The following is a 13,163-nucleotide window of genomic DNA, read 5'->3' as shown; positions in this document are numbered from 1 at the left end:
TAATTCATTTATTGCTTTATCTTATGGCTTATCTCCTCATGCCTTTGTCCATTAGTTTATTGGAGACATTGTTTGACTCCTCATATAATAAGTATATTAATGAGTCACATTTATTAGAAATAAAATCAACTTTGGTGATTGCCTTGCAATTTGCCTTTTTTCCTTATTAATTTAAAACACTGAAGTCTATTCTGAGGTCCAGCACAACTTTTGAGAAGGCTCTTGTCTCCAGTTTGCACAAATGGAGAAATGGGGAAATGGAGATCCTTACCTACACACAAGCAAGAATTAATGACCAAAGCCCTTCTACCCCATTTTCCAGAAAGAACAAGAATATGTCTAGGAGCATCAGCACTGGGATAGAATTTTAAAATTCAGGTATAACAGCTAGAAAAACTTAAGTATCTCAGAAAGTATAAAATGTTTTTTTTTCTTCCTCAAAGGACTGGGTGTTTAATATGGACTTAATTAATTCATATGAGAATCAACATTACATCCACAGATAAGGTAGATCCAGTCACAACATACTTTCCATAGAGGGTCCACAGTTGTTCTTTGCAGCAGATAAATATATTAATTTAGATTGTATTTTGTTGCTTTGTTTTAAATATCAAAAAGTTAAGTGTCATTAAAAATTAAAACCAGTGCTTCCCTGGTGGCATAGGGATTAAGTTTCAGCACTATAACCACCACAGACTATGTGCAAGCCCCAGCCAGGGAGCTGCACAGCAGCTCTTTCCTGTCTTGCCTGCTGCTCCCCTTAGCAGTGTGTTTCAGCAGATCCACCGGTTTTGCTCCCCACTCTTGACTTTGGTGAATCCTCTCGCCTGGCGCCCCCCCCCCCCAGTTCTTCCATGCAAATAAATAAACAAGTATTATTATTATTTTTTTTTTTTTTAAAGATTTATTTTATTTGTACATACAGAACTGGGGTACAGGCCAGAGGCTCAGGGGCGGTGAGAGGCTTCACCAGAGACAGAGTGGGAGCAGAACAGGCAGATTGACGAAGTACACTGCTGAGGGGAGCAGCGGGCGGGTCAGGAGAGGTCTGCCACGCCATGTGGTCACCTCCGGGGCAGGCGGGAATCGAACTCATACAGATGTGGCTTTAGCTTCTCAGTGCAGTGCTTTAACCCGCTGCGCCACCAGGGAGGGCCAAGTATTATTTTTTAAAGATTTATTTATTTCTTTGTACAGAACTGGGGTTCAGGCCAGAGATAAGGAGGGTGAGAAGATTCACCAGAGACAGAGCGGGGAGCAGAACAGGTAGATCGATGAAGGACACTGCTGAGGGGAGCAGCGGGCGGGTCAGGAGAGGTCTGCTGCGCCATGTGGTCACCTCCCGGGCAGGCAGGGATCCAACTCATGCAGAAGTGGTTTAAGCTTCTTTGTGCTGTGCTTTAACCCGCTGCGCCACTAGGGAGGGCCATAAAGAAGTATTTTTTAAATTAAATTAAAAATAAATAAAAAAGCACAGAGTTTAAAAGTTTTTTTTTTAAGTTCTACATTTTAAGCATCACATCTATTTATCTTTTCTTTCATTACTTCATTTCTTATTTTAAACTCAGAACTCTCCTGTCCCATTTAAAGACTTGGCAGTCTTTTTATGTACTTCTAGGATAGTGTTTTATAGTTTTACTGTTTAGTTTTAATTCGTTGAATTTTCTGATCTATTTACAATTTTTTCCATGCATTTATGTGGCAGCATCAAGGATGCTCCTTTGTTCTAAATAACTGAAATAGATAAGGCTCTTTCATCACACATTAAACTTTCACGTATCATTGGTTCTAATTCTGGGCGATCTTATATTCCACTAATCTGTGTGTCTGTTCTTATACTTGTAGGAATACTTCCCTTTAACTATTTTAATATTGTAATGTGTTTCAAACCAAGGCTAGCTGCTTATCCCACCTACACTTGGATTTTTTTTTCAATTTGTTTGTATATTGCCTCACCTGTTTATTTTGATGTGATCATCACAAATGAAAAAAAAAAAAAAGCTAATATATCTGAAATTCCACCAGCAAAAAAACAAAAAACAAAAAACAAAACTATGAAAAAAAGAGGCATAACTATAACTACCAGTCACAAATTCCCACTTGTAACTCTTGAGAAAACCAAATGAATCTAATAGAGGAAAGCACAGCTTCTAAGCACCTTGCATCTTCCTTTCCACCACCAATGTGTTGAAGATAGGAGTTTCGACAAATCTCTGAGAGGTCTTATTACCACTCCCCAACTTGAGAAAAGACAGACTCAAGCGGTAAGTAAGAAACCCAAAGAAATACTCATCAGAGTACAAGTGCCAGCTTCAAGATCTCAGTAGGCACAAGAACCACCAACTAACTCTCAGGAATCCAGAGGTAGTGCACCCTGAGAATAGGATGCACCCCACAGATGGATTCCATCTATTACTAGGTGATCAACATCATTTCAGAAGACAGAATAAAATCCAGGTTATTCAACAAGGGCAATATAGCCCTAGTGGATGATTTTTCTGTCTCAGTCTCAGAAGAGGAGATAGAAAACAAAACTTTAGCTCTGCTCTGTAACTCTCATGAATCAGGAGTGGATGTCATGGAGCATTCATCCTTACTTCAGTGAGAACTGAAACTTTGTAATGACCTTTCTGCATTCAACACAAGCAGCAAGGAGTCAGACAGTGTGCCACAAAAAGAGAAATAAATATCACATGCAAGGAAGAGCCAAGAACCCATCTGAAAGTAAAAAACAAACGAAGCAAAAAACACTTCCCATGATTACCAGTTCTATGGAAGGCCAATAAGTTAAGCAAGAGGGAACTCACAGATAAGAAGATAAGGCAACAGAATTTCCAGAACATAAAAGGAGAATGATAAAAGCCATTACCCCTATTTTGAACCCAATTTTAATAGAGATATATTTGGCTTTTCACTTTTGATTATAATGTATTTGTTTAGAATAAATTTTTCACTATAGGTTAAGGAAACAGTTTTTTGTAAGTTCACAACATGTTTTTTAATAGCCAGTGGTTGAACATTGACTCAATGTGTTTCAGCTGGAATAAACAAGTTATTTTGTAAGATCCTTTTTCCAAGCATTACAGTAACAAAGAACCTTAGTGGAGTCCTCAGAACTTGTCCACATGAATGATGAGTGAGACATTTCATCATATTTCCTGTTAACCAGACTTTCTGTCATATAGCGAATTCAATGACTCATTTTAGAAAGGCAAGTTTTTCAGCTAATAATATTTACAGGATCACTGCCATTAGGGATACAGATTGTACAAAGATCTTATCTCCCATGTTATCTTGAAATTAGAAAGAAGAAACAATCAGTGGGGTTAGGATTCATTCTATTAAGCATGAATTTTGGAGTCAGGCAATTCTGAGTATGAATTCTTGCTCTGCAGTTTACCAGTTATGGTTTCAAGCCAGTAAATCAGTTTCTCTAAACATAATTTTTCGTATCTGGTAATTGGGTCTATGATATTTAATTTATAGGGTATTATAAGGAAACAAAATATTGTAGTTTAGTCAGCCACTTCAAATGATCAAATGATAGTGTTATTGCTATTATTAAAAATAATAGAACTTCACTATAATCCAACTACCTTATACCTGGTATTTATCCCCCAAATATAAAAACATTAATTAGAAAAGATAGTCACATGCCTATGCATTATTTTTGATAGCAACACTGGGAAGCAGCCTAAATGCCCATCAGTGGGTGAGTGGTAGAGACAATATGGTCTATGTACAGAATGGAACTCTACTCAGTTTTTTTTTTTTAATATTTATTTATTTGTACAGAACTGGGGTACAGGCCAGAGATGCGGAGGGTGAGAGGATTCACCAGAGACAGAGTGGGGTACAGAGCAGGCAGATCGACGAGGTACACTGGTGAGGGGAGCAGCGGGCGGGTCAGGAGAGGTCTGGCTCGCCATGTGGTCACCTCCGGGGCAGGCGGGAATCGAACTCATGCGGAAGCGGCTTTAGATTCTCAGTGCTGTGCTTTAACCCGCTGCGCCACCAGGGAGGGCCCACTACTCAGTTTTTTTTTTAAAGATAAAATCTTTCCATTTGCAATAATGTGGGTGGAGCCTAAGGGTACTATACTCAGTGAAATCAGTGAGGGAAAGAAATATAAATACTTGATGATTTCATTCATATGTAGATGATAAAGAAATAGAACAAAAAAACCCACAAAAATAAACACTCAGAAAAAAACTAAAATGGTGGTTATTGCAAGGAAATGAAGAAGGGGTGTATCACAAGGTGGAGCATGGAAGCTAGAGTTTTGATGGTGACCATAATATAGCACGCACAGAAGGTGAATTCTAATGCTATACATCTGAACCCTGTATAATGCTATAAACCAGTGTTAGTTCAATTTAAAAAATAAAAATATAAAGACAGAGATTTTTAGATTAGAAAAATCAAGACCCAAATATATGCAGTCTAGGAACATACAACGTTCCTCTCAGGAGCAGATTTGTTCTCTCTTTCCACAAATAAATGACCCTGCCTGCTGCAGACAGCTTAGAGTACATGTGAAGATTCCATGCTAGGTAGGTATGGGACTGTGTGCATTGACAGACATTAGCCATTTGTTGAAATTTAAGAAAAAAATCAATAGTAATTTTCCATCATTACCTCTCTGAGAAACCCATGAAAACCCATGAAAACTCAAACATATTATTATTATACTTTGTTGTGGACTTTGTTTGAAAACTCAAATTCATCTTCCATTTTCCCGCTTCTGGTAACAGTGCCTAGATTTTCCTTTAGGGGAAATATGCTTTCCCCAGCTTAACTCATAAACAACTTAAGTGAATAAACTTATTCCATTCCCTAGGCTTCAATAATGGGTCAGAGATGGGTGTGCAGGCTAAGCCTGGGCCAGTGACATTCAGGGACTGACATGCTGGGGTTTCTGGGAGAGTGTACCTTCTCCTCATTGGGGACCACACGAAAGGTAGATCCTTTGTTCGAATGGTGGGATGTAAGGGTACAACACAGGCTACAGTGTTTTTGGTGTCCTAAGGAAGAGCCTAGAACCCTATATACTGTGTTCAGCCTGAGGGTTAAGTCACACTGTGAAGATAGGGTGGAAAGACAGACAGAAAGGAGGTTTTGTTTTGTTTCATCATTTGAATCTCTGGTCAAGTGTTATTTGAAGACACAACAGTTTTATGTTTTCTGTTATGGAAGGGAATACAATTTTTTGGCTTAAGTTAGAGACATGTTTTCTATCATTCACAACATACAATCTTGATTAACATAAGGTTTATCCCTTCATCCCTCCTGAAATTCCATTTTTCTCCAAACCTAAAAACTGGAGCCACGAGATACAAGTGCTTCTACTGTGCTAAACAGAGTTACACTTGTTGAAAATGATAATATGTAAGCATTTTAAAAGACAAATCATTGTATATAGAAATAATCATCACTTACTGCAATACACAAGTAAAAGAAAATCATTTGGAATTTTAAATTGCAAACAGAAAAATAGGTTTCCATTTCTATATTTTTGCAGAATGCTATTAACTCTGCATTTCATAAAATCTTTGAAAAGATGTTTAAGAAGATACTTGAAATTTAAGAAAAAAATCAATAGTAAATTTTCAGCATTACTTCTCTAAGAAAACATAGCATTAATACAGCTTGTTGTGGACAGGTGTTTTCAGACTCCGCCTCCATTGCCCTGTTTCTGCTAATATTGGGAACTGGGGGTGGAGGGAGAAATATATGATAATTAAAACTTGCATATATTTATAAAGTGTATAACTTGATGATTTTTATATAGGTAATATTGTGAAATAACCATCACAATCTAATTAATATAGCTACCACCTCAGTAGTTACCATTTTCTTCTTCCTTCCTTCCTTCCTTTCTTTCTTTCTCTTTCTCTCTTTTTTTCTTTCTCTTTTCCCCCTCTTTCAGTAGGTCAAGTTCTTCCCAGGTCCTGGTAATACGCAGGAAAGATGGCTTCCAAATTCCTTTGGCGCTTTGAACTGCAGGCTCAATCTGCCTCCCTGAGACAACTTCTTTAAGGGTTCTGGAAAGCAGTCCTCACTAGCCTAATGGACAAGATCTAGCTGTCCAAGGGAACAAGGATTGGGACTTAAAGTCAGGGTGGTCCTAAAATTAAATTGTCTTATCAATAAAGACTAGTGGTCTGGAGAGACTGAAACAAATTTCATTCTGGGTAGATATGAGACTCAAGAAGTTGGTCTTCTGGGGTTTTTATCAACACCTTGCAAGTGGACTTAGAGGTGAAGGAGGCATTGTCCATTCTGGGCAGTTGCCACTGGCTGGTGGGACAATGTCTCCCAGACCCAGACTCTCATTTAAGGTAAGAGATGGTGGGGCCCAGGGACACATTGTGCGACAAAGTTTTAATATTTCTGGCCAGGTGATTGTGAGGAACAGGGAGGAGTTCAGCATGTGGAGATGAAGTTGGATTTCTGGGAAGAGGGAACATGAGGGAAAGCAGAAGGGGAAAGTCCAGAGCAGAATAGAGTCTTAGTCCTCGAACCACCATCTTGGAGGGCATGTTGTCAGGGGAAGAGCTTGACTCATGAACAAGGTCAATACAGGTGAGCTGCTGAAAGAACACCCTCTACCAACACCCAAGGAGGCCACATACTTTGAAAAAATGGGGGAAAGATCCATTGCCCTGGGTTGGATTTTAATGGCCACTTAGTACCTGTGTGACCTCACACATTCACTTAAATCTCAGCCTCAGGACTCCAAGTGTAAAATGTGAAGAACGTCTTTCCTGTGTACCTCTCAGAATTAGAGTGGACATGAGGAAATATAGTGGGCACAGAATAGCTTTGTCAAACTCTTTATTGTAATGAATTATAATGTATGTGACACTCCCCAGTAAGTGTTACTATCCCTTAATTACCACTACATAGTAGATTCTCAAGGCCAGGGAACTTGTCTTTTTCAGGCGTAGTAACAAGTATATGAGTGTTTTAAAAAAGGTACTTGATGACTGAACAGAGTAAGTAAGTGAATGATGTTAGAGCCCTTCAATTAAATCAGTCTCCTAACTACACTGAAAACTGTAGACCATTATGATTGATTCTGGGCTGTTTGGTGTGGTGGAGGCTGTGAGTTAGTGGCGATCAGTTGGTGTCATGGTACAGAAGGAAGCCTGTGAAGGTGGAGTCGTTGACGTTATCTGCGTAGAGCCCGTTATGTTCTTCATTCCCATACACCTGGAGCCACACCTCATCACCTGTCTCCAGATGGAGGAGCACAGAGCCGGAAGCTTGATCCACATCTTTTTCCTGGTACTGGTCATAGGTGAAAAGAATAGCCTTGTCCTTCTTGTAGAGGCTGACCTTTATGTCCTTCAGGTAGACGGTGATGTGGTAGGAGAAGTAGTATAACCCGGGAATGTTGCAGTGGAATTTACCAGTGGTGCTATCATAGTGGTTTTGTTGATTGTAGAAAATCTTGGTAAAGCGAATGGGAACATTGGGGACAGTGTCATGATTACTCAATCCCACGCTGAATGCTGAGCGGTATACATAGGCACTTTCTCCAGGTTCTCCTTTCCTGCCTGGGACTCCTGGAAAGCCTCGGGGACCTTCAACACCAGTCACTCCACCATCACCAGTGTCACCCTTGGGCCCAACAAGACCTAGAAAATGAGAAGACATACCTCAGTGACCATAAGAAACAGGTTGGCTCAAGTCCATAACATTATCTCTGTGGCCCCTACCCACAATCTGCTTGACTTAAAGAGCAAGGAAACAAGTGTTGGGGGTGGGAGTGAGGGGAGCTCCCTAGTGGCCTCAAGGTTAAGTCTCAAAACTATCACTGCTATTCAATCCCCAGCCAGGGAGTGACTACATTGTGAGGTGGACCTCTCCTGTCCCACCTACTGCTCCCCTCTACAGTGTATTTCAGCAAAATCCACCTGTTCTTGTTCCCACTCTGCGGTGAATCCTCTCACCCCCTTAATGTTGGCTTACACATAGACATTGCAAGAGATTAAAAAAAAAAAGTTAAAAATGGAATTCCCCAAAGGAATAACTATCACATTCTCCTTCCACATCCTCCAAAGGGTGACTCATCCGACTCCATTAATTCAGCTCTAATCTTACATAGGTTCCCATCATAGACCCTTCCCGCTGCCAACCCTTTATGTGCTGGCTCACCCAACCAAGCGTTGGCTCCAAACCAATACTTTTGCTCTTCTATGCCCTCTGTCTAGCATGTCCACATTTCTTTATTTTGTCTACCCACATTTCACGGCTAAGTTCAAGTCCTGAATCATCCTAAAAGGCCCTATTGTTAGTACAGATCCGCAGTGAGTGCATTTTCTTTCTGTTCCATACTCTGGGCATTTGTTCACATTCAGTTTGGCATATTTGGAATATTTGGAACCCTTGCAGCAAAGGGTTCTATACAGAGTACAAGTGTTCTCTAAAAGTAGACCTGTGACCTGCGAGAGGTAGTGCTTGTATGCCACTTAATGGGGAGTTGGAATGTGAACAGATTGGGAATAGGAATGGAAAAGAGTATGGGATGTGTGTGTATATATACATTACAGTCAAAATCCTTGAGTTTACAAGTACCACCTTTTCTCAGCACTAGAAAACCAACTCAAATCCATGTTAGGTTGCATATGGGCCACATTTATAAAGCTTAGTTAATAACTAATGTCTTAATTAGTAATTTATGTCCTCAGATAGTTCTAGAAACTCTCCTTTACATAGAGAAGTATTGATGGAAGAAGCAAAAAATCAAGTCCTCACCTGTATCTCCTTTCTCACCCTTCTCACCAGGGGTTCCATCTCTGCCATCGCGGCCTGGGACCCCATTGTGGCCAGGGTGCCCTGGGATGCCCGCCATCCAACCTGGGCAGGACCCTTTGGGTGGGGGTTGGAGGACGTCAGTGTCTTCAGCCTTGGTATTCTGGCCATAGCTGGACTGGGCAAGTAGCAGCAGAATAGCCTGCAGCAACAGCATCCTGTGTCCTGGAATCCTGCACTGTTAGACTTGAAAGAACAGACCCCCCACAGCTCACCCAATCTGGATCCCAGCAAGACTCCCCACCTCAGGAGAGGCCATTTCTCAGACTGTTCTCTTAATGATCACCTCTTCCAGGGTGACTTCTGTGATCATGACAGCCCGCTTTGTTTCCCTTCTGACCCCACATTTGCATATTTAGCATGAACCCACGTGTGCCTCACCAAGATTGTGAGTTCAAAGATGGCAGACCACTATCCATCCAATTTCCTCATGGCTAAGCACAGCACCAAGCACAGAAAAAGCTCCATGGATCCACTGGTCAAGAGCCTCTCACTTGAGTTTCCCAAGGCTGATTACTTCAGGTCATTCCATTCAATTCTAACCAACTTCTCTCTCTTCCCAGCTCCTACCTTTTCCTCTCTAGTTCTTTCTCTCATTTTTTTAATGTCTGTTTCACCTTTCTCTCCCATTGCCTTCCTTTTGCCCTCTCCTCAGTCACACATTTGAACATTTGTATCTCTTCACACATAGACCTGCCTTGAGTTAGTGAACGAGTAGAGACACAGTGACCGTCTCATGAGCATATCCACTTACCCTTTGTGTGGGTCACGCTCACCTGTACTTCCTCACTGCCCTAACCCTAGACAGCTTTCAGAAAACAGCTCAGATGTCATTCTTTCAGGAACTCCTTCTTGTTCCCTCACTGCAGTCTGGGCTGGTTGTTCCACTTCCCCCATTAAACTACTAACAAGGGGGTGAGGGTGGGGGGCTGCTGGTACAAGCCTAATAAACTAGCAGCACAGTCTAGGAAATAAATAAATATTTTTATAATGAAAAAAAGAAAGAGCAGGAAGTTCAGAGGGAGGAAAGAGAAGAGGAAGAGAGGAAAAGGAAAGACAGGAAGAGGGTAAGTACGAGGGAGGAGAGAGTGCACCCATAATAGGCACCCTGGGAAGTCTAGCAAAAAGTTCCAGTGGGTTTAGGTAACCAAGGAACTTTTTATCTCTGAATTCTCATGGTCATCCCACTATAACAAAAATGCTCCTTTACATTCATAAGACTCTGATCCCCTGCCCGATTCTGTTTTGATATTGGGGTGATGATAGGGCCCCCACATGCTTGCCAGAGTCTTAAACCTCCCCATTCCTCTCTCACCAAGGAGTTGAGATAAAACACCACAGAGAAGAAAATAGGTCCTAAGATCCTGGATCGCTAGGCATCACCAAGACCTCTGTGGAGTTGGAAAGGTGGTTAATTCCAAGAATCTGCTACAAAACAAAACAATATGTTTAGATTTTTACTCTAAAGTCTAGCTAACTTAGTTAACTTGACTCTTATACATGACACAAAATCTCCAGAAGTAAATATGACTTCAAGAGACACCTCTGTAAGGAATACAAAAAAATGTAAATGGCAATCTTATCCTCAAAGATGTGGTGGTGTCTAGAATCTTACTCTATGTCCAGTTACCCAGGACTCAATAATGCCTAATGCATATGCATACACACACATATACATATATATATATAAATGCATATATTTTAAAATGCATAACGTATGATGATAATATTAAAAACAATCTCACATATACTGATCTTTCATATATACACACATATACATATGTGTGATCATTATAAACAGTAATATAAATAAATTTGGAAAGTACAGAAAGCAAAAAAAAAGGTGGTCCAATCTTTAGCCTTTCTCTGTTTATTTTTGAACATAGTAGAAATCATACTTTACATAGAAATTTTATTCCCCTATGTTTAAAATGCTACTTTCTGATTTTTATACATTTTAACGTCATCTTTCTATATGCATATGCCAGCCCATAAAATGGATATAGTCAGAATACACTTAACAATTTCTACTTTGTTGAACTTTTAGCTTATTTCCATTTAATTTTTTTTGTAAGATATACCTTAGACATATAGCTTATCTTAAAATAATTATTCTGTGGTGATATAGATCCAGAAGTAAAATCACTAGGCCGAAAGGTATGAACTTTTTTTTAAGATTTACTTACCTATGCATACAGAATAGGGCACAGGCCAGAGGTGCAGGGGCAGTGAGAAGATTCACCAGAGTCAGAGTGAGGAGCAGAACAGGCAGATCTGCTGAGGGGAGCAGTGAGTGAGACAGCAGAGGGCTGCTGCGCCATGTGGGTCACCTCCAGTGCCAGGGATCAAATTCACACTGAAGCAGCTGCAGCTAGCTTGCGCGCTTTTAAAACCCGTTGTGCCACCAGGGAGGGTCTGGTATGAACCAGGCTTTTTTTAAGGCTTTGATGCCTATTACCAAACTGTGGTTTACTATACTGTTATCTATCAGTACATTAGTGTATCTTAATTATACTCACCAAATTTAGATGTAAGCATCAAAACCCTTTTGGTTTGTTTATTGAACAAGACAAAAATTCCCCAGTACTTTGCTCATTAGTAAATTGTACATTTTACTAAAGGCCTATTTCCTAACTTAATTTTTTCATTCATGATGCTTCTAGTAATGTTCTTTATGATTTATTATAAACACATTTTGCTTTTTGAATCAATTTGCATGAGTTCTTTATACCAACACTGACATGTATGCTACGACTATTCTCTCTAATCTAGAAGTTATTCTTCTGTTCAATCTTGTTTTTTAAGTCACAAAAATTTTATTTTTATCCAATTAATTATTTATATTTTTCTTGGCTTCTAAGTTTATCCATGATAAAGCCTGGTAAATATCCTCTCTGTTTTCTTTTATTGATTGATAAATTTTAAATTCTACTCTTAAATCTATCTCTGATATTTTGTTTTCGGGAAAATTGTGATCTATGTTGCTCAAAATGATTTCTCCCCACTTGAAGTCTTGCTGTTTAAAGACACCGTTAGTGGAATTAATCTCGACCCTCTCTATTGATCTGCTGTATCTTTTATCAAATACCAAGTTCTAGTATCATCTTGTAAGTGAGTGTTAGACCAAAAAAGAGCAGAGAGAGGTAGAGGCAGAGAGACAGAGAGGAGAGACAGTGGCAACACAGCAACAGCGACAGGTGCTGGTGGGGACAATGCTCCCTATTGGGTTCTCAGGAGTGTCTGGGCAAGACTCATTCTTACCATCTGTGCATGCCTTTGTCGCCCTCTACTGGATTTGGAGGACTCAAGAAGGTGTTCTCAGTAACTTCAGTTTAGACTTTGCTTGTTTCTCAACATTAAAAAAAGCTGAATAGATGAGAAATCAAGGATGAGAGCAGAAAAGCTCATTTTGTATTCCAGAAGACTTGTTCTGAGATTTTTAAGAACTCATATATTTTTGAACATTCCCACTATTTGTCACCTCCACCTTTTCTCCTTGTGGGGTTAATGATAAAATTCCTAAGGAGAACTCTGAGAGACATCTTAGTCGTTTTCCCCAAAAAAGGGGGGAAGAATGCATGTCGTTGGGCTCTTTTCCACAACAAGATGGACAGAGAGCATTCAGAACATAAGAATTGATGGAGGCAGCTATGGAAGACCCCAAAGATAAATGGTGATCAGAAACTTACTCCTCTCAGCTAGAAAGAGTACAAGATCACAGGTCTCTAAAGTGTTCTGGTTCCTCTTTCGCTTTAAAAATCAAAATTTCATTCCCCCAGCTCAAAAGGTAGCTCTCTCCCTCCTTAATACTTCAGTGTTATGGGCAGACTTAAATAACAAGTAACCAGTCTGGGTTCCATGACAGTCACATGGGTGGAGACACAGAAACGAGGAGTGTATAAATTCCTGGGGCATTTCTGAGTCTGAGAACAGACTAATATTGAAGAAGAAGGTTGTCTTCTAACCCATTTGTGGATGGGTTACAATTGAACATTTATGCAATTGAAGATCTATACATAAGTGCCTAATTTAAAAATTTGTATTCCAAAATTTATATGTGTTCTTTTTCCCTACGTGTAGCGATCGTTACACTTTGATTCTGAAAGTCTATTTCTATAGGGGCAAATGAAATTACTTAAGACCATAATCTAAGATACAATTATGCCTATAAAAATCTTTAACATAAATAGTGAAACTGAATCTCAAGGCCTTCTTGTAATTCTTTATAAATGTATTTTGCTAACTCATTTAATATCTTTACTAATTCTCACAGCCATTTTTGAGAATTACAGTTTCTATGACCTCAATACTTGGGTAAACATTTGCTCTTATTTGCAAGATGT

General features: G+C 39.6%; 1 protein-coding gene across 1 annotated transcript in view; it reads right to left on the bottom strand.

The window, feature by feature from the left end:
• Window positions 1–6,745: 6,745 nt before the first annotated feature.
• ADIPOQ (adiponectin, C1Q and collagen domain containing) overlaps window positions 6,746–13,163 on the bottom strand; it is a 14,396-nt gene continuing 7,978 nt past the window's right edge. The window contains exons 2-3 of the mRNA XM_004675078.2: window positions 8,764–8,985; window positions 6,746–7,643 (exon numbers count right to left, since the gene is read on the bottom strand). Coding sequence (XP_004675135.1) covers window positions 7,123–7,643; window positions 8,764–8,977 — 735 coding nt within the window. The 5' untranslated portion in view covers window positions 8,978–8,985 and the 3' untranslated portion in view covers window positions 6,746–7,122. The remainder of the gene's footprint in view (window positions 7,644–8,763; window positions 8,986–13,163) is intronic.

Source organism: Condylura cristata, unplaced genomic scaffold, assembly GCF_000260355.1.
Source record: "Condylura cristata isolate star-nosed mole 26May11 unplaced genomic scaffold, ConCri1.0 scaffold00003, whole genome shotgun sequence".
Lineage (NCBI taxonomy): Eukaryota > Metazoa > Chordata > Mammalia > Eulipotyphla > Talpidae > Condylura > Condylura cristata.
Note: the sequence above shows the minus strand (reverse complement) of the source record. Positions and strands in the feature narration are given on the sequence as shown.